The 21,365-nt window shown below is 35.3% G+C and overlaps 5 protein-coding genes across 6 annotated transcripts; 4 read left to right on the top strand and 1 right to left on the bottom strand.

Annotated features, from left to right (window-relative positions):
* The first annotated feature begins 195 nt into the window (after nt 1–195).
* LOC103836435 (leucine-rich repeat receptor-like serine/threonine-protein kinase At2g14510) lies at nt 196–7,473 on the top strand. Its single transcript, XM_009112688.2, has 13 exons — nt 196–295; nt 410–950; nt 1,368–1,846; nt 1,931–2,075; nt 2,227–2,298; nt 2,378–2,449; nt 2,521–2,598; nt 5,178–5,326; nt 5,392–5,588; nt 5,679–5,805; nt 5,883–5,948; nt 6,032–6,221; nt 6,315–7,473. Exons 1-13 carry the CDS (start codon nt 214–216, stop codon nt 6,718–6,720), a joined length of 2,604 nt encoding a protein of 867 aa, XP_009110936.1. The 5' UTR covers nt 196–213; the 3' UTR covers nt 6,721–7,473.
* A 116-nt stretch (nt 7,474–7,589) lies between these two features.
* LOC103836436 (putative F-box/LRR-repeat protein 23) lies at nt 7,590–9,329 on the bottom strand. The gene is made up of 2 exons (XM_009112689.3): nt 8,971–9,329; nt 7,590–8,292 (listed from the first exon to the last, which is right to left on the bottom strand). Exons 1-2 carry the CDS (start codon nt 9,279–9,281, stop codon nt 7,758–7,760), a joined length of 846 nt encoding a protein of 281 aa, XP_009110937.1. The 5' UTR covers nt 9,282–9,329; the 3' UTR covers nt 7,590–7,757.
* A 695-nt stretch (nt 9,330–10,024) lies between these two features.
* Nucleotides 10,025–14,130, top strand: LOC103836437 (telomere repeat-binding protein 5-like). Of its 2 annotated transcripts, none has more exons than XM_009112690.3 (9): nt 10,025–10,233; nt 10,325–11,006; nt 11,095–11,259; nt 11,389–11,448; nt 11,530–11,609; nt 11,691–11,932; nt 12,006–12,275; nt 12,361–12,424; nt 12,526–14,130. In XM_009112690.3, the coding sequence occupies exons 1-9, from the start codon at nt 10,057–10,059 to the stop codon at nt 12,703–12,705; spliced, it is 1,920 nt and encodes a 639-aa protein (XP_009110938.2). In that variant the 5' UTR covers nt 10,025–10,056; the 3' UTR covers nt 12,706–14,130. The 2 variants fall into 2 exon arrangements, with proteins under 2 accessions (XP_009110938.2, XP_033132514.1); XM_033276623.1 differs by having other exon boundaries at nt 10,328–11,006.
* LOC103836438 (scarecrow-like protein 14) lies at nt 13,923–16,724 on the top strand. Its single transcript, XM_009112692.3, has 2 exons — nt 13,923–14,129; nt 14,226–16,724. The coding sequence occupies exon 2, from the start codon at nt 14,287–14,289 to the stop codon at nt 16,516–16,518; it is 2,232 nt and encodes a 743-aa protein (XP_009110940.1). The 5' UTR covers nt 13,923–14,129; nt 14,226–14,286; the 3' UTR covers nt 16,519–16,724.
* Nucleotides 16,725–18,891: 2,167 nt separating this feature from the next.
* Nucleotides 18,892–21,312, top strand: LOC103836439 (cell wall integrity and stress response component 1-like). The gene has a single exon (XM_009112693.3). It carries the CDS (start codon nt 20,756–20,758, stop codon nt 21,080–21,082), a length of 327 nt encoding a protein of 108 aa, XP_009110941.1. The 5' UTR covers nt 18,892–20,755; the 3' UTR covers nt 21,083–21,312.
* Nucleotides 21,313–21,365: the final 53 nt, after the last annotated feature.

The following is a 21,365-nucleotide window of genomic DNA, read 5'->3' on the forward strand; positions in this document are numbered from 1 at the left end:
TTAGACTTAATATTTTCCGCCATTTATGTTAAAAAATGATGTGTAGCTCGTTTACTATCTACAAGTGACGTTTCCAGAAGTTGACATTGCAAATTCTTTAGTTTCAGTATTCATAACAAATATATAGTTAATTATATATGACTTTATAATGTTTCAAGAGTTTTTGGTAGTTGTTAATATTTCATTTGGTTGCGAACTGAGAAGTAGTCGAGGATGAAGACTCTCAACAAGCTTATGTTAGTCACTTGCGCCACTTTCTCTATTATACATCTTGTTATGTCTCAAAATCAACAAGGTATTTTTGCTATCTTTCATTTATTCCTTTTTTCCTTCAAATTTTAATGGATATATGTATGTTTTTAACCATAAAAGAACTATTTTCCGATATTTTAATATCCAATTTTACCAGGTTTTATCAGTTTGGATTGTGGATTACCTTCTAACGAGCCTCCTTATAACGAACAATTCACCAACTTAACATACATATCTGATGCCAATTTCATCCAAGGAGGAAAAACTGGTTATATCCAAAATAACTCAGAGACAGTCTCTGTCTCAAAGCCAAACAGGGTTTTGAGATACTTTCCTGATGGAATAAGAAACTGCTATAGTCTAAGTGTCACACAGGACACCAAGTATCTAATCAGAACCGTGTTTGTATACGGCAACTACGACGGTCTAAACAGTCCTCCACGATTTGACCTTTATCTTGGTCCTAATATTTGGACATCCTTAGATCTTAAAACTTCGGGTTTAAGTGAGACTGAAGAGATCATTCACATCACAAGATCTAACAGTTTAGATATATGTGTTGTTAAGACAGGGACAAGTACACCACTGATATCAGTCATAGAACTAAGACCCTTGCCGTATCATACTTATACTACTCGAACTGGTTCCTTGAGGACTTTAGCGCACCTCTACTTCAGCTATTCAGACAAAATTATAAGGTATGTCAGCATTAATTTAACTAAGACTACTTTCTTCTATACAGTTGAGAGCATTCTAATACTAATACATTTTCCAATCCAAATCTCATTTTGCAGTAAAATTTACTCAAAGCTTATTCCATTTTTAACTCCAAAATATAGTAAAATGGATTTATTTCTAAAATAAAATGTTTTTTTTTTTAATTTATCACTCCATGTTTTACTCGAAAACTGTTTTATTTATTAGAGATAACATGTAAAGCAAGTTGCTAAGTATTAGGATCACACATCGAAAGTGACACATACCTTAAGTAATATGTACACATATATGATAGTTGTACAATTCATTCACTAACAATTTTGTTTTGAGTTATAATTGCATGGAACTTTTTTTCTTCTACATCTTGATACAAAGTTAACAATACTTTCTTGTGGAAGTTATCCCAAGGATGTATATGATCGTATTTGGGAACCATATTTCCTACTGGAGTGGACTCAAATAACCACAACACTGAATGTAACTGACTCTTCTAATGGCTATGCCCCACCACGAGATGCAATTACCACCGCCGCCATACCGACTAATGCCAGTGAGCCTTTAACTATTATCTGGAGTTTGGAAACCTCCGATGATGAAACGTATGGTTACCTTTACTTCGCCGAGATCCAACAACTGCGGGCCAATGAAACTAGAGAATTTAAAATTGTGGCGAATGGTAGAGTTGACTACGATTCTTATAGTCCTATGAACTTTGAAGCAGACACTGTATTCAACCACGTATCGCTTAAATGTGAAGGAGCTGTATGTCGTTTACAGCTGCTCAGAACACCCAAGTCAACTCTTCCACCTCAAATGAATGCCATGGAGATTTTTAGCGCCATATATTTTCCACAATCAGAGACAAGTACAGATGATGGTATACATATAAGATCATGTAGTTTATGCAAATAGTATTCGATAAGTTCCTACACATGCTAACTTTTTTGTTTACTTTTATTAGTTATTGCCATCAAAAACATCCAATCTACTTATAATTTAAGTAGAACCAGCTGGCAGGGCGATCCATGCGTCCCAAAACAATTCTCGTGGATTGGTTTAAGCTGCAACGTTATGGATACCTCCACACCACCAAGAATCATAACACTGTAAGAACATTCAAATTAAACACTGTTTCTGAAATTAACATGTATCTTTCTTTTTTGCTAAACAATTAACATGTATCTTGATATTATATATCTGGTATATATCTTTAAAAAAAAAAAAATATGTGGTATATATCTCTAACCATGCAAACAGAGATCTGTCTGAAAGTGGATTAACTGGAATGATATCGCCTAGCATACAAAATCTAAGCCAGCTTCAAGAACTGTACGTAACTCCATGATTAAGATAATAAAAAAGTTTATTTAATTCAATGGGTTTACAGCTATTTCTTGATAAACTCTAGGGATTTATCGAATAATAATTTGACTGGAGAAGTGCCCGAGTTTCTAGCCAAAATGACATCCTTATTGGTCATGTAAGGTATCTAATTTTTTTATACTTGTCATCTTCATTAATTTCTAATTGTTTAATGCTCCACCTCCACAGAAACTTAAGTGGAAACAATCTTAGAGGTTCTGTTCCTCAATCCCTTCACAATAGAAAAAAGGATGGATTAAAGCTATCGTAAGAATTTTTGTTTCAGATTTATCTTCTTTTAATTATAACTAGGATAAGACCTGCGCCTTGCGCAGGGTGAGTTTATTTGTATATATTATCGATAGTTTCTTTTATACATTTGATCATTTTATTTATATATATAATATTTATTGTTGTTATTATATAATTTCTTTCCAATGAATCAGATCAATTTTTATTAAAAATAATGGAACAAAAGTATAATTAATACATCATGAGTTGATCGGATTGAACATTAAACAAATTATGACTTAAAACATTATTTTTTTCATCGAACACATTCTTGAAAAAAGTGAACAGTATTGTTTTCACAGTTGAATTATTTTGACTTTTATCTTCTATATGGTTTTGAAAACTTTCAAATCAACCATCGAATTGATACATGTCATTTTAATGTTTTTAGTCGTATACTTACGGAAAACTTACATTAATTTAAAATCGTTTTTAAAAAATCAAAATATAATATATAAGAAAAAATCTAACATATAAAAAAAATATAACATATAAGGTGTCCTCATTTTTGTATTTTAAATTCGTTTAAAAAAAATATAACATATATAAGGTTTCCTCATTTTTATAATTTAAAGTCATTTTAAGAAATTCAAAATATAACATATAAGAAAAAATCTAATTTTTTTATTATGTGGTTAATGTGATTGTTTATTTTTTTAATAATATAAAATTAAACAAAATGAAGAAGGATGCAAAAATTGTTATCAAATCTTTATTATTCATAATCATTAATTGCCATATATATGTAAATAATATTAGGTAATTTAGTAGCATTTATTTAGGGAAAGAATACACACATCTTATATTTTAGGTTAATATAATGTTCTCTAGTGGACATTAACCAAATTATGACATAAAAACCTTATTTTTCCCCTCGAACACATTCTTGAAAAAGTGAACAGTATTGTTTTCATATTTGAATTAATTTGACTTTTATCTTACATATGGTTTTGAAAACTTTCAAATCAACCAGCAAACTGATACATGTCATTTCAATGTTTTTAGTGGTATACTTAAGAAAAACTTACTTTTTTGTAATTTAAAGTCGTTTTAAAAAATTCAAAATATAACATATAAGAAAAATATAACATATAAGAAAAATATAACATATAAGGTGTCCTCATTTTTGTATTTTAAAGTCGTTTTAAAGAAATATATAACATATAAGGTTTCTTCATTTTTGTAATTTAAAATCATTTAAAAAAATTCAAAATATAACATATAAGAAAACATCTAATTTTTTAATTATATGGTTAATGTGATTGTTTATTTTTTTAAAAAATATAAAATTAAACAAAAATGAAGAAGGATGCAAAAATTGTTATCAAATCTTTATTATTCAAAATCATCAATTGTCATATATATGTAAATCATATTAGGTAATTCGGTAACTTTTATTTAAGGAAAGAATACACACTTCTTATATTTTAGGTTAATATAATGTTCTCTACTGAACATTAAACAAATTATGACATAAAAACCTGATTTTTTTCATCGAACACATTTTTGAAAAAAGTTAACAGTATTGTTTCCACAGTTAAATTATTTTGAATTTTATCTTGCATATGGTTTTGAAAGCTTTCAAATCAACCATCGAATTGATACATGTCATTTTAATGTTTTTAGTCGTTTATTTAAGGTAAACTTACATTTTTGTAATTTAAAGTCTTTTTAAAAAAATTTAAAATATAACATATAAGAAAATTCTAACATATAAGAAAAATATAACATATAAGGTGTCCTCATTTTTGTATTTTAAAGTCATTTAAAATATATATATATATAACATATAAGGTTTCCTCATTTTTGTAATTTAAAGTCATTTTAAAAAATTAAAAATATAACATATAAGAAAAAATCTAATTTTTTTATTATATGGTTAATGTGATTATTTAATTTTTTTTAATAATATAACTTTAAACAAAAATGAAGAATGATGCAAAAATTGTTATCAAATCTTCATTATTCATAATAATTAATTGCCATTATTCATAATAATTAATTGCCATATATATGTAAATCATATTAGGTAATTCCGTAGCCTTTATTTAAGGAAAGAATACACACTTTCTATATTTTAGGTTAATATAATGTTCTCTAGTGTTATATAATTATAAAATAATGTGACACTATTAGATTAAACTATACTTTATATTAGATGCTCTAGAATTCTTTGAAATAGAATTTAGAAGGCATTTAGAGTGCCACCTAGGATTTGGGGTTTTTTTTAATTAATACAAAATTAAGGTTCTAATTTTTCAAATGCTTCTCAATTAATATATAGGGGATTTCCACTCTTTTCTTTGAAATTTATGTCTTAAATAATGTTTTCATTATATGCGAAATACATATGGTAATTGTTTTATGGAGACGGAGACTACTTGGCTGTTGTCACTTCTATGCTAATTTTTCTCAAAATTATAAATAATGATTATATTTTTCTTAAAAATGATTATATTTTGCTTTCAAAATGATTATATTTTGCTTTCAAAATGATTATATTTTTTTTTAAATATATAAATAACTTACTTACAAAAAAATGTTTTCATATTTAGTGTTGATGCAAATATTAAGCAATGTGGGTCATGCAAACCAAGATCCTGGGTGGTGGTGATAGTTGTATCTGTTTCTTGTGTGGCCATTATCATAATCGTCTTGGTTCTCATCTTCTTTTTCAGAAAGAGAAAGAGATCAAGTTGCAAAGGTAGTTAAGAGAAATAAATACATGCTCCATATCAGAAACATTAATCTCCTAAATGTTTTCTACAGTTACACGTCCATCCCTCGAAATGAAAAACAGAAGATTTACTTATTCAGAAGTCAAAGAAATGACTAATAACTTTCAAGTTGTTCTTGGTAAAGGAGGCTTTGGTGTTGTTTGTCATGGTTATCTAAATAATGAACACGTAGCAGTCAAAGTTCTATCTCAGTCATCAACTCAAGGCTATAACGAATTCAAAACTGAGGTGCAATATTACACTAAAATCCACTAAATTTGAGGGCAGCCATGATTCATTTGTCTTTGAATCATACCCTTTTAAATCATTGATTGTTAGGTCGACCTACTGCTAAGAGTTCACCACGTAAATCTAGTAAGCCTCATTGGATACTGTGATGAAGGAAATGATTTGGCTCTCATATACGAGTACATGGGAAATGGAAATTTAAAAGAACATCTCTCAGGTAAATGAGTAACCTATTTCAAGCCAAAGGCTTTTAAACTTCCCAATGATTTTAAACCATGTGGTAAATTTTGGCAGGAAAACGTACAGGCTCTGTTTTGAATTGGTCGAATAGACTTAAAATAGCTACCGAGTCTGCATTAGGTTTGTATAAATTTTGTAAGTTCCTATTAGCTACATTATTTTGAAAAAAATACCTAACATACAAAGGTTTTTTCATGTATTAGGAATTGAATATTTGCATATTGGATGTAAGCCGCCAATGGTCCATAGAGATGTGAAAAGTACCAATATATTGTTAGGCGAAACTTTTGAAGCAAAACTTGCGGACTTTGGACTTTCAAGATCTTTTCTAGTGGGAAGTAACACTCATGTATCAACAAATGTTGCTGGCACTATTGGATATCTTGATCCCGAGTAAGTCTATGCACCATAGTTTTAAAAAGATGTCTACATCCTTGCTTATTTGGTGAAAAAAAGTTCATATATTTTCAAGTACTTGTCTTGCAGATACTACCAAAAGAATTGGTTAACGGAGAAGAGTGATGTTTATAGCTTTGGGATAGTGTTACTGGAGATTATCACTGGCCAACCTGTGATTGAACAATCACGTGAAAAGCCTTACATAGTAGAATGGGCCAAGTCTATGCTCGCAAATGGTGATATTGATAGTATTGTGGATCCGAATCTCCATCGAGGATATGACAAAAGTTCATCTTGGAAAGCTCTTGAATTAGCAATGTCATGCATCAACCCTTCTTCCACGGAGAGACCAAACATGACAAGGGTTGCTCATGAACTCAACGAGTGTTTGGAAATATATGAGAACTTAAGCAAAAGGAGCCAAGATGCAAATTCAACCAATTCCATGGGACATGGCACAAGTTTCATCAGTGATACTCCTTCAGCTCGTTAATCTTTTTATCTATATGTTTGAAAGATACTCTATACACAGGTTGTGTTTAAGTCTGTAAAGTACACTTAAATATCTTCCAGTGGATCGGGGAGAAACAATCGAGAACATACTTGTAGTACAAGATTGCTTGCCTTCGCATAAAGTCTAATAGCTTTCTCTTTGTTATTGTTTTCAGAAAGTTGCAATGAATTTAGTATTTTTCATTCATACATGCGAAAGCTATTATAGACTTCCTTTATAAATTATAAGAAATGTCAAGAAGGTATATGTACTTACATTGGAAACTTTAACATGAGTACGTAGGTTACTTGGTGCAGGCTCAGGTGGATGTCCAAAGATGTCGTCACCACTTATCGCTTCCATCTTAGCACTTGATATCGGTTTCTTTGCTCTCTAAGTCTGCCTTGGTTAGCAAGTTTACGCTCAGCTTTCATTGCTTTGAAACCTCTGTTAGTAAATATGCCACTACTAGTCATGTCTTTCAACCAATTTGAATCTGGAGCAGGACCAAGCCCAATGAAACATTGATCTTTGACTCCCAAAATTTTTGGAGCTTTTTTTATATAACCATAGCCCACAAATTATTATGAAAAATTAATAAGAATTCTTAAAAAAATGTTTATAATCCTCAAATTCACAGATCCCCGACCATGCTTTCAACTTCTAACCTGAGCAAATCATCATGTAAGAAATAACAGTAAATAAATGTCCTCTTAAAGACTTGAAGATCTTGAAACCAAGTGACCAACTTATGTAAGAACTGAAACAACTAGGTTTAAGAGATATATATTAGTTCAGATTTTAGTATTTATGTTTGCGCTTAAGTTTTAATCAGAACAAGCTTAATCAAAGGACGATGAAACTAATAATATAATTCGAAACCTCATTAGAGTTTAGATATTGTAAGATGCCAAAAAAAATAAAGTTTAGATATTGTAAAAAGACCAAAGGCACAAAGCCAGTACTACAAAAGACCACACACACATTAAACAGTGTCACACAAAGTCCACCAAAACAACGAGCATGCTTAAAAGAGGTCAGCCAAAGCATCTAGAAACCAGGTCCTCGCCTGTGTCAGAATAGTCACTTGCAGCTGAGTAATTATCGTAATACTCCTCTGACATTTCATCGACATCAGAGACGCCATAAGGGTAGTCATCAACCGGGTCATTAGGGCGTCTCAAAACTTTGATCCTCTCGTAGCACCGCCTCTCCATATCCCCAACAATGTCAACATTGATGCACTGGCGTAGATCAAGATATTCCAGGTTAGGACACCTGTCAAGAATGGCGTTTAAACCGAAGTTTGTTAACCTGTTCCCGAAAAGCTGGAGGCGGGTGAGTCCGGGCATCGATTCAGCGATTGCTAGAGCAACATCATCACAGTTGTTCCCCAATGTCATCTGATTTGGACAAGAAGACGGGACAATAGGTTCCAGAGGCTCTCCTGATAATGAGCAGTAAGAAACCTCGAGGACTTCAAGCAAAGGAAGTTTCGCAATGACTTCTATAAGTCCCTCGTTTTCTATTAGATAGCACATTGCGAGTTTAAGGCTTCTCAGCTTACTTGAACTGCAAATTAGCTATGTATACAACGTTAGAAAACCATAATCAAAAGGACAAGAAGCAAGCCACAGTTACAAAAAAAACTCTCTTTCCTAGCACCCCAATAACTTCATAAGCATAACACTAAGCATAACACTAACATAATCAACTATCAAGTGGATGTTTTCTTTTCTAAAAGGGATAGGGCAGAGGACAAACTAATAGTCACAAATATGTTTCTTGTCATTCAACACGGGCCGGTCCTGAAATTTTGGAGGCTGGAGACGATATAGTTAAAGTTTCGATAAATTTTTTTTTTCATTTTTTCATTTTTGGTGGATTATAGCTATATAATTTTTTTCAAAAGTTTTGGGGCCTAGACGAATGTTGTCTATTGATCGAGCAGATTGAAAGAGACTACATATATACTGTTTAAAAGACTAACACAATATCCTCCAATAACAAACATACTTTCACAAGCTAGAATGATCTTCCTTTACGGCCAAGATCTGTTCACTAAACCTAGATTTGCTAGCAACTATTAGTGTGTACATATCACATTGTATAGTTGGTTAACGTTTACGGTTTAGACTCGGTTCATTAGTTAGTTATTGACTTCTATATAAACAAAATTTGTAAATCATTTTACAATTAATAAGAATGTTAATCTTTACTCATAGCAACCAAGGGAGAGAGGGACGAAACCTATCGGCGATGTAATTGAGGAGATCGTGAGTAGCGAAGTGCCAAATCTCGATCTCAACCAACCCGCCCTGGCTACGTTCAACAGCGTGGCGGCAAATCTTCTCCAACTCGTGACTGCTACCTCCCATGTGTCCCACGTTACGCATGTCGATCTTACTCCACGTCAAGGGTTCTTTACAGATTCGACGCCACGATCTACACACTTTCTGCGCGCTTTCCAGTATCTCCATCACGCCGAGACGGTTCAGGATCGATGACGTCAGCTCGGGCGGAAGCTCCAGCCAGTTTGGATATTCTTGTCCTTGATTCATCGCTGTCGGGAGCGCAAGACCTAAATGATCAAAGACAGAGCAAAAGCAGTTACGAGATTCCCCCTTTAAGTAGCATAATCTAGTGGGGCCCTCGTGATTTCACTAAACTAATTTGGGTTTGGCTTCTAAATATTGGGCCTATGTTATCGATGAAGAGTGAAGAATCATATATTCATACCGATGAAAAGAGGGAAAATCATATATTCTACAATTATATTGATAGTTAGCAAAAAAGGAAACTCTGATATTGATAATTAAGTATTCTTCATGTAATATTGTTTTTCCTTTTTTTTTTAATATAAAACTTGATTGAGCTTTATAAAACTTCATAGTAACTTAACTATTACAAACCCTATATTAATTGTCATAAATTGATTACAAACCTATACGATGGGGTGTCAACTATGGAATGAATAAATAACTATATAGTATGTGGATTTCGATACTTCAAAACTACTATGAACAAAATTATGAAATGTACTCTAATAAAATAGAAAATAACTGAAAAAGACAATAAAAAAAAAGAATGCCATGGCTTGGACTAAAAAAAAACTTACATGGCTTTGTGACTCAACGTTATTGTCGAAGTTTGCGTGTGGTTAAAAAACGCGCACGATCCGACAGAGACTCCATGTGTCAGAATCTTGTGGAAGTTCGTGAGACAGTGATGGGTCACCCAAGAAAGAGAAGAAGAACAGGTCTTCAGGGTTGAGGTTTACTGGTTTTAGCCGGTTATTCGCTCTTCAGACGCGTCCTGTCTTACAGGTATAAGACCATGGGTTTAAACCCTTATCACATCCAGTACTTTTGTTTGCTTCCACACAAAGAGGTTTTAAAAAAAAAAACAAAAAAGAGAAATGTTCTTATAATCATGGTGTTGCAAACGAGACTAGATTATGGATTCAATGGCTATGAGGTGCCTCCCACACCTCGAGCTGCAAGATCCCCAAGAGTAAATAGATTCTTATACTTAGCGTGTTCCACAAGCTTTAGGTTTTAATTTTAACAATGATTTGTCTGTTTGTGTTTGTGGGTTTTGCTAGAAGAGTGCTTTCAAGAAGAAAAGCGAAAACAATCAAATATCATCGTCCTTCGATTTGTTGGCAGCAGTAGCTGGAAAACTACTTCTTGAAAGTGGTGGGGTTTCTTCTTCCTCAAGTAACAACGCCTCGGGAGATAATAATGAAGATCAGTGTGGGGGTAAGAAAGAATCAGGCGATCAAATGGTGGTGGGAGAGACTCATTGTGATCATCATCATGATAATAACGCTGAGAGGAGTTTCTTTGTCTCTGAGATCCTTCCAAAAGCTCATGAAATGGAAAGCTTCAATAGATCTCCAAACCCTAATAAAGATTTCCTTTTTGGATCTACCTCTGGTATAACTTATGAATATTCCTCGGAGAAGCTTGGAACTCAAGAATTAGCGTATGAAGAAGCCAAGATCCACAATGGTGATTGTTTTAGGTCAGATAGTAATGGAAAGAAACCAATGCTTGAGAGGCTAAACTGTGAACCAGAGTTATCAAGGAACAAGGATAAGCATCATATAGATAATTCACTCAATGGTATGGAAAATAATGATGGAGAAAACTTCTCAGCCCGTTACGCAACAAAATCATTTAGGTCAACACTGCGTGTAGGAGATGGAAGAGTAAAGAAAGTTATGTCTTCAAAGTATTGTAAAGTCTCTTCAAATCAGAAAGATACAATGGTAGCTGGCTCAGGTAAGCATGTGGACACACTTGTGGGCTTGTCATATGTTCTTTTATCTATGTTTTTGTTAACTTTTGAGTTATTTATGACGATGTTTAGACTTGGACTTGAAGCCTGGTTATTACAGCAAGAAACATTGTTTCAAAAGCTTAAGATCAGAGAAGAAGTATCCAATCAAGAAAAGAAGATACTTTGATGGTTATACAGCCTCACAGTCAGAAGAAACAGTTAGAAATGAAGGTCTTTCTGGTTCACCTCGAAAGGGTATAATCAGAAGCTAGTCATTTAAGCTTCAACCGCAAAACTACAATCATGATAATTAACTTCTTCTTTTTTGGTAAAATGTTAAATACACATGATAATGATAATTAACTTTGAGCTTTGTTTTTACAGCTTTTCTGTCAACCATAGCTTGTCAGAAGCAGCCAGCTTTACAATCAAGAGATTCTCATGGTATCTTTTCTTTATTAAGGTTTTTTGTCATCACTTAGTGTTTTTGTATTGACTTTGTTCATTTTTGTTTGATGTGCTTAGTGAAACTTGGAATCAAGTCATTTAGGGTTCCTGAACTTTCCATTGAAGTTCCAGAGACTGCTACTATTGGTTCCCTTAAGGTTTGTTTTTTTTTTTCATAGAATTTTCTGGAAGTCATTCATATATTTGGATAATAATGAGACGTTGCTTCTCTTTGCTAGAGGACAGTCTTGGAAGCCGTAACCACTATACTTGAAGGTGGATTACGCATAGGTGTTCTTGTTCATGGGAAAAAGGTTAGAGACGACAATAAAATGCTTCTTCAGACAGGAATCTCTCTAGACACTCTTTCAGATACTTTAAGCTTTTGTCTTGAGACCAATCCTCCACAATCCACAAAACCACTTTCTCCTAAAGATTCTGATTATATGCGTCCGTGTTACGTACCTCACACTATAACTAGGTCAGTCTTACTCCAAAGATAAATGTTTGCTTCTTATATCTTTGGTGTGATAATGTGTTTGTTTGTCCATTAGGTGTCTCCCATCACTAGGGAAACATGCTAAACCAAGTGACTCTGTTGAAAGTGACCTTGACTCCAAACCCTCTTCACCATTTAGGGCTAAACCCGTCTACTCCAGAGCCTTGATTCCTGTCTCTCCTCCTCTGCATGCTCAGGCTTTAAACGTAGTCCCACCTCGGAAACCTAAGCGATCTGAGGTGGCACAGCGTAGAATACGTCGACCTTTCTCTGTTGCAGAAGTAGAGGCGCTTGTTCAAGCTGTGGAAAGACTTGGGACCGGAAGGTAACTAATTTGTTAATGTTACACCAAATTAAAAGTCTTGATTTCCATCAAGAATTGGTCCAAATATAGCTCTATTTATCGGCAGGTGGCGTGATGTAAAGCTGAGAGCTTTTGATAATGCAAAGCACCGGACTTATGTTGATTTGAAGGTTAAAAAAAATATATTTCCTTTTATAGCTCAGACTGTAAATGAGGTATGTTTTTGCTTGTGTAAGAAGTAATCATCTTTTGCTTTTGATGTGAATGATAGGACAAATGGAAGACGCTGGTGCACACAGCGAGAATATCACCGCAACAAAGGAGAGGTGAGCCAGTTCCACAGGAGCTCTTGGACCGGGTACTAATGGCTCATGCCTACTGGTCCCAGCAACAGGGGAAACAGCAGTTGCTAGAGGGACCTCAGAATCTTGAGACCAGTCTTGGTCTATAGACCGGGGGAAAATGTCATCTTCACGGCGTGAAAGTGGACGTATGAATCAGATTTTTTTCTTCTTTCATATATACTTAATTATTTGTTTATTTCTTTTGTTATGTCATGTATCTGAAAAGAATCATTGTATAAGAAAAAAAAGAGGAATGGAAGGTGGTGAAGAGAAGATAATAGAGATGAAGATATGTGAAATCTTTGTGTAATTGTCACAGTGCTTGGTTATATAATAACATGTTTACTCCTTTTGTTGACTTACAAATTATATTAGATCATTGAGATACTTTATCCAAGGAATCGTGTCTTACATACTATTCAAGTTTATGGATTTTATCAACACATCCGTCGTATAGCATCAAAAGTTGTCTAAATTTGCATGTGAAGAAAGTGGAATATGTTGATGAGATAATACAATATAAACTTCATTTGTTACGTTTCATAGACATGTGGACCAAGATAGACATGTAGCTTCGTGATTTGTACTAGTTTTTTTTTTTGTTTTCCTAGTAAAACGTATATGGTTTAACCCAAAAAATCAATAGGGTGGTTGAGATAAAAATGTGTACAAGCAAGCATCATTGAGAATGAATGTGTTGGAGTTGATAACAAAACATACAGAAAAGTTCTTGTGATATAATGCAAAACCATCGAGTAGTCTCAATACACATGGCTGGGATAGCTATAGAAGCAAAGATTCCACGACAAGAACAAAAGGTTAAAGAGTTTATACGAGGAAATAGAACATAATATATGCACCAATAATGATTTCGCTTTGGCATTTTCCGATGGCTAGCACACACTTTTTAGACGCAAAATCAAAGAGAGAACATGATGGAAGATTCTTTAGGGATCTCATCTCATCGTCGATGAATGGAGAGAAATAATTGGAGATGTCATTTTCACAACTCCACATCTTTATGAAAAGTCCACACCATTGAGTTAAATCCTTTTGGATCGATTTGTTTTCATGTGGCTAGGATTAACCCAATGGGAATAGAAAGTATACGTCTCAATAGAGCGCATCCATCCAAAGTTAAATGTTAAATGATAAAATCATGGTCGTCACTGTAAAAAAATAGATTATTTGTTTTGTTTAGTCAAAAGTAAAAACAATAAAACAGTGAAAATTGTTGTCTGGATACGGAAAGATTCTCATTCAGACATGAGGAAATTTCGTGAATCGACTGATTGCCGTCAGACAAAGAAAAATCAAAAAGGGCATATTATTTTATTATTATCCTCTCATTATTTAATTAATTAATTTATAATATCTTCTTTACAGTAAAAACAATTAATCTCACATCACTGCTTCTTCTTATCTTTCATTTGCTCCTCCACTCTCTTCATTCTCTCTCTAAAGTCCAAACCTTTTCCCCTAGCTCAAGCTTCTTCTTCTTCTTCCTTTGGTCACCTAAACCCACAAAGAGGTATGTATGCTGATAACTTCTCTCTAATCTTTCTTTGTTTTGTTATTTATTATTCTCCTCTGTTCACTGCTCTGTTTTTTGTTATGATTTGATCAGGAACATAAAGTCTCCACCTTTAGTTGATCTTTCTGGAGATTTTTTTTGGGTTTGTGGATCCATGGGTTCTTATTCAGGTGGATCCTTAGATGGGTTTGATTTCACTAGCGAGTTTGATAATTTGCCTGCCTCAAACCAAACCGTAGATTCATCTGATGGGTTCTACCTAGATGACCCTCTCTTAAATTTCGTCTCTTTCGATCATTCCTCTGCTCCTCCTCCAGAGACTTATCCTCAGAAGAACGTTGCTGCTGCATCAGGAGATCGCTTGGCATCTCCATCTGATGACTCTGAGTTCTCTGACTCTGTTCTCAAGTACATAAGCCAGGTGCTTATGGAGGAAGACATGGAAGAGAAGCCTTGTATGTTTCATGACGCTTTGGCTCTTCAAGCCGCTGAGAAATCTCTCTACGAAGCCCTTGGTGAACAGTACCCTTCTTCAGTGGAACATGGAGCTTCTTACCCTGAGAAGTTAGCTGAAGATAGCCCTGATGGTTCTTTCCCAAGTGGTGGTGGTTTTAGTGACTACGCAAGCACCACTACTTCCTCTGATTCACACTGGAGCCTTGATGGTTTGGAGAATAATAATAGACCTTCTTGGTTACAGACACCCTTCCCTAGTAACTTTGTGTTCCAGTCCACTTCTAGGTCCACCAGTGTCAACAGTGGTGGTAATACTGCTTCTTTCGGGTCGAGTATGTTCAAAGACAATGAACTGGCTATGCAGTTCAAAAGAGGAGTTGATGAAGCGAGTAAGTTCCTTCCCAAATCTAGTCAGCTCTTCATAGACGTGGACAGCTACGTCCCAAAGAACACCTCTGAAGTCTTTGTTAAGACGGAGAAGAAGGATGAGTCAGAGCATCCTCCTCCTCCTCCTCCTCCTCCTTCCAACAGTAGATTAACCGGGAAGAAGAAAAGTCACTGGCGCGACGAAGACGAAGACTTGGCTGATGAAAGAAGCAACAAACAGTCAGCTGTTTACGTCGAAGAAACCGAGCTTTCTGAAATGTTTGATAAGATCTTGCTATGCGGCGGCACGGGTCAGCCTGTATGCATTACTGACCAGAAGTTTCCAACAGAAGCAAAGACTCGTGGAAAGAAATCAACAGCTACTACTACTAATAGTAATAGTAGTAAAGGTTCCAAGAAAGAAACTGCTGATCTGAGAACTCTCTTGGTACTCTGCGCACAAGCTGTATCAGTAGACGATCGTAGAACTGCAAACGAGATGCTAAGACAGATACGTGAGCATTCCTCTCCTCTAGGCAACGGATCAGAAAGACTAGCTCATTATTTCGCAAACAGTCTCGAAGCGCGGTTAGCTGGGACCGGCACACAGATCTACACAGCTTTATCTTCCAAGAAAACGTCTGCAGCTGATATGCTAAAGGCTTACCAGACGTACATCTCCGTGTGCCCGTTCAAGAAAGCTGCTATCATATTTGCTAACCACAGCATCATGCGTTTGACTGCGAACGCCGATACCATCCATATTGTGGATTTTGGGATCTCTTATGGCTTTCAGTGGCCTGCTCTGATCCACCGCCTCTCGTTCAGACCTGGTGGTCCTCCCAAGCTGAGGATCACTGGGATTGAGCTGCCTCAGCGCGGGTTTAGACCGGCTGAGGGAGTTCACGAGACGGGCCATCGGTTGGCTAGGTACTGTCAGCGTTACAAGGTCCCATTTGAGTACAACGCGATAGCTCAGAAGTGGGAAACGATAAGAGTAGAAGACTTGAAGATCGAGCAAGGAGAGTTTGTAGTTGTGAACTCTCTCTTCCGTTTCAAGAACCTTTTGGACGAGACCGTTGTTGTCAACAGCCCTAGAGACGCGGTTTTGAAGCTGATAAGGAAAGCGAACCCGAGCGTCTTCATCCAAGCGGTCTTAAGCGGCTCCTACAACGCGCCGTTCTTTGTGACTAGGTTCAGAGAAGCTTTGTTTCATTACTCGGCGCTGTTTGATATGTGTGACTCGAAGCTGGCGAGGGAGGACGAGATGAGGCTGATGTTTGAGAAGGAGTTTTACGGGAGGGAGATCATGAACGTTGTGGCTTGCGAAGGGACGGAGAGAGTTGAGAGGCCTGAGAGTTATAAGCAGTGGCAGGCGAGGGTGATACGAGCTGGGTTTAAGCAGCTTCCGCTTGAGAAGGAGCTGATGCAGAATCTGAAGCTGAAGATTGAGAACGGGTATGATAAGAATTTCGATATTGATCAGAATGGGAACTGGTTGCTTCAGGGGTGGAAAGGTAGGATTGTGTATGCTTCTTCTGTTTGGGTTCCTTCTTCTTCTTGATAGAATGTTTTTTTTCTTGTGTCCCAAGTAGCTGGGTTTGGGTTTTATGTAGGGTTGGATTTGGTGTTGAGAATTAGGGTTGCTATTGTTATATGTTTTGTGACATAGCGTGTGTAAGAGAGTATAGGGTAAGAGAGAGGAGAGAGTGTACTCTATGTTCACGCAATATTATGTTGCATAAATAATGGAAAACTAACTTTATAGAATGTCTTGTTTGTTTATAAAGTTGTGTTGCATAAGGCTCGAATGTCACTAGGCCTGGAATTTTGAAATTTTCAGTTATTTCGGTTCGAATTTGGTAGGTTTTTTGAAAAAAAAAATTGGTTTTCGGTTTGATAATCAGTTACTTCGAATATATCATGCCAAATTTTGAATTTAAATAAACAAACTAATTCATTCGAATTAATCCAAAATTTAACAAAACTGAAAAAAAATCTAGAAATTTGGTAGAATTTGCAAAATCTGTCGTAACTGAATACTGAATCAAACTTCATTTTGGGTTAATTAGATAAAATTCATGTTGAACCGAACTACCTGAACTAAAGACCTCAATGTCACCATGTAATAGTTTTTTTTCCTTCTTTGTCTTAAAGTTTTTCGTTAGTCATCACTCATTCATCAAAGGTTATAGTCCCACAAAGAACAATCTCTCTCCATCACCAGCATGAAGATATATACCAGGGGCGAAGCCACGTTGGTGGTTAAGGGTGCCCGTGCACCCATAAAGTTCATATACTATTGTGTTTTGTTATTTGTTAACTTTCGATAAACTTTACAATGAGTTACCCCTTTGGTTGTCTATGTCGGAGCCACCCGTGGCTCAAGCGGTGGAGCTCCATCACGGTGATTAAGCCCCTTTTAATAAATAACATATTGGGCCTATATTAAACTAAGAACCCACATTATAAGGCCCTTTTTCTAAGTCAAGGTGTGTGTGTGGCAACTTTTCCACCTGAGATCACCTATGCTTTGACACGTAGCAAGTATGTTCCATCACGTGTCAGTTTCTACACCACAAGTACAATACAACTCCTGGCAACTTCGAGAACAAAGCTACGTCACACCTAAAAGCTAATTGAGTACATAAAAGAAGCAATTAAGACTCCTAAGCAAGATGAGTTAGTAGAAGAGAAGGCAGAAATGGATAACGGGTTTAGCTGCTACGGCGGAGAGACGGAGGCCGTTGATGATGATTGTCACGTTGGATGCAAGACGCCTACACGTGAGGAATGCAGGATACCAGTATGTCCGCCGTGTCCGCCACCGGTGAGAAGGAAGAGATCGATACATTTTGGAAAGAAGAGGGAAACACCGAAGAACGGTTACTTTCAGCCTCCGGAGTTAGAACTGTTCTTTTCGGCGGTTGCAGCCTCCAGGAAGCAAGAAGGCTGCGTTTAGACTGTTAATGCTCTTTTGACTAAATATATATTGTCCCGTGATGGATTGAAGTTTTTTTGTAAACGGGGTACACACGCACGTCATGTGAACCCTAGGCTTGTGCGATGTATATTAATGAAGGATCTTGATTTGTGTTGAACCGCTGTGTTTTGATGTTTTTTCCTTTTATTTTTGTTTGTTTTATGTTGGGTGGACTCACTATCTTCTTCTTTTTTTTGTTGTATATAGATGGTCTTTGTGTTACTGCTGACCACTGTAGTACCATGACTTTTATCTGTGCATATATGGAATGTTATGTGGTTATATGGCATTAGTTTTTTTTTTTTTTTTTTTTTTGCTAAAAATTATATGGCATTAGTTACGCGAGGGAGGGTATATTAGGAGTCCTATAGTTCTGGCTACCGGCTAGTCTTGAATATATCACGAGGATGTTCCAAGTTCCAATGTCTCTTTCTTCATCTTGTTCATATATTTAGTGTCACGCTTTCAACGATGGAAAGTATGCAACAATTTGTCTCTTAACTACGGAGGTATATGAATATGATCATCAAGATCATAGCATGATCATCTTCTTTTATCCGAGTTTGATTCTTTCATCTATTTGACCCGTATGTAAAAATTAAAGCTGAAGACCCTTTTAACCCAGGGAACTTCAAGGTCTTTGGAGTTTAAAGTTTGTTCTAGGGTTATTTATCTAAAAGGGTAAAACTTAGTATCACAAAGTCCAAACTTTTTCAATTTCCATGTCTTATTACATGCAAGCAAAAGAAAATATCTCACGCTAATGCATCTTAAGCATGGCTAATGAACACGTACGGGTTATTAGAAAACAATTCTGAACGTCAAGACTTCCAAACTTATAAGAAGGATAGGTGCTACCACAGGCTTTCAACGAACTTGGAATATCGAATGTTGCAAGTATTTCTTGTTTTGTCCTGAAAATATTCTAGTGTTTTCTTTTCTTGCCAGACTTGGTAATATATTTATTGTGTTGGATACTGGACACTTACTGTATAAGCTAATGTCAAGTTATTATTATGTCTGATTATCACATAATAAGGCAAACTATCTGTAAGGTAGTTAATGTTCCTACTAAGCAAAGAAAGTAGTTCAAGCTACTTTAACTTGGCAGAGATAATTGACTAGTCATATTATCCATGAACCAGTGGGGTGGTATATTGTTAATATGATTAGGCAATATATAGTTAAGGTACATAAATATAATTGTTTAGTTTTTTGCATTTTGTAGTTAACCTCTTAACTCATGATATTCCTCTTAACAACGAGACTGTAACATGAGAATATGAAAATGGTAGAAACTAGTAAGTACGTACTACACATAATGTTAATATACTGTGGTTAGTTGAATGAGTTGTTTTCAGGAAACCCAGGCTGTTTTGAAAACAGAGGTGAAAAACATGTGGAATATTATTTAGGCCCAAAGCTGTCTACTCTTGGTCCCGATTTCAAAAATAATTATCGTAAGATACACTTTTCTTCCCGTCCCTCTTTGCCCCCTTTCGCTCCAAATACTCCCAAATTATATTTTCATAAAAGTTAATGTTGCCGTTTTGAAAAACTCTTTATAATTGTCGACCACCGATTCATCATACAACTCGAGAGACAGGACCCCGCCTAGAACTTAGAAGTTTGTAGACAAAATTTGAAAACAGTGTCTCTCTTTTTTAACATCAAACAGTATATATAACAAAGAAAGAATAATAATAACATGTTCTAGAAAATTCTTTCTTATAAACCTTTCAAGTCTTTAAATCTTGTTAGTGGCATCATTTAGAAGTAATTCTATAAATATTCAATATATGCACGATGTTCAAGCGGGAATGCTTAAATCGCTCGTCAAGAATATTCTTTCTGTTGGATCCTCGTCATTGACCCATATATGTCTACATAGCCGTAGGTGTGATTCCACAAAGCTATTTTGAATTCCGTGGAAGCTTTCAGAAATAGTGGTCTTACTTTTACAAATTTTCTTATGATTTACGTCACACCATGCCAGTTTTATTAGCATAAATAGACTTTCAGTTATAGACCAATAAACACATTGTACGGACATACTTATCGTGCTTCTCTCTCTCTCTCTCACCGCCTCACGTGACGCTTGATTACATACACAAGGTCTTTGTTTTCTTGTCTTCTTTTTCCAACCATACAGAATGATTCATATTAGTATATGAATTATGAAGCTTTATGTCATTTTGAAAATGTGGAGCCTACAAAGCAAAAACTCTTCGAACTAAACGTATCAACTTATCAATTAAGAAATTTAAATAGAATTGAACATGTGAAATTAAGTCAAAAGCTCATCCATATGAAATAGAAAGACTGAAAAACTAAAAGTTACGAAGCAGATAAAACCTAACTTTTCTTGTTAAAGCTTAACTTAATAAACTATCCTACATGATTCATTCATATAAAATAAAAATTTTAATTGGCTAAATATGTGTCAAGGAGTTACACTAGGTCATGGTATAAATAAGATGCACATTACAGAAACCGGTATCATTTAATTCAGTATTCCAGTTCATTACTTCATTCTATTTTCTTCAACATTTCAATTTTTGTCCATTTATTTCGTTTCATTTTGGAAACACTCTCAATCTATATATAATATAAGCAGCTCTCTTCTCCCAGCTCCCTCTAGATCACTCTCTCTCTCTCTCTCTCCATTTTTCTTTTTCATCCCCTCTCTCTATTTAACTCAATCACTACAAACTCATAATCAAATAAAAACAATAAATAATTAACAGAGACCGGCCTTCACCTAAGTCAGAAGCTCTCTCTTTCCCTCTACATATTCCGTTCTTCTTGCAACACGGAAATGAGCGAGAAGTGGAAGCTGTCGAAAAAGGATGCATCATCTGCTTCCTGCTCATCTTCTAGTTCCTCTAAATCCAAGTTCTCTAGAAGCTTCTCAACGAGTGCTTCCTCAACAAAGGCTCCCGCATTAGTACGGAGCTCATCCACCAAATGTTCAGTGCCATCTTCTTCCTCTTCCATCTCAAGAAGCACCTCGAAGAAAGAGAAAGGATCATCATCTTCCATTACCCAAAAGTACAGTAGCATAGCCAAAGAACAGAAGGGAAGGTTTTACATCATGAGAAGGTGTGTGGCTATGCTTGTTTGCTGGCATAAACATGATTCCTAGCCTAGATCTCATGCAATCTATATTCTTTTCCTTTTGGTATTAGATCAGTTTGATTCTCTACTCTAGGTTGCTACAAGTTTCTATAATAGGACATTGTAAGACCCTGGTAAGAAAGAGAATCTTTTGATAATTAGTACTTTATTTTTATTAATTTGATAAGACAAAGTTCTGTATACAAATGTACAAATAACTTCGAATATTTAAAATAAAGTGAAAGTTTTATGCCACAATCTGGAGGGTCGATGTGTCGAGACGTACAATTATTTTGATAGGATTAAATCGA

Source organism: Brassica rapa, chromosome A08 (assembly GCF_000309985.2).
Source record: "Brassica rapa cultivar Chiifu-401-42 chromosome A08, CAAS_Brap_v3.01, whole genome shotgun sequence".
In the NCBI taxonomy this organism is placed as follows: Eukaryota; Viridiplantae; Streptophyta; class Magnoliopsida; order Brassicales; family Brassicaceae; genus Brassica; species Brassica rapa.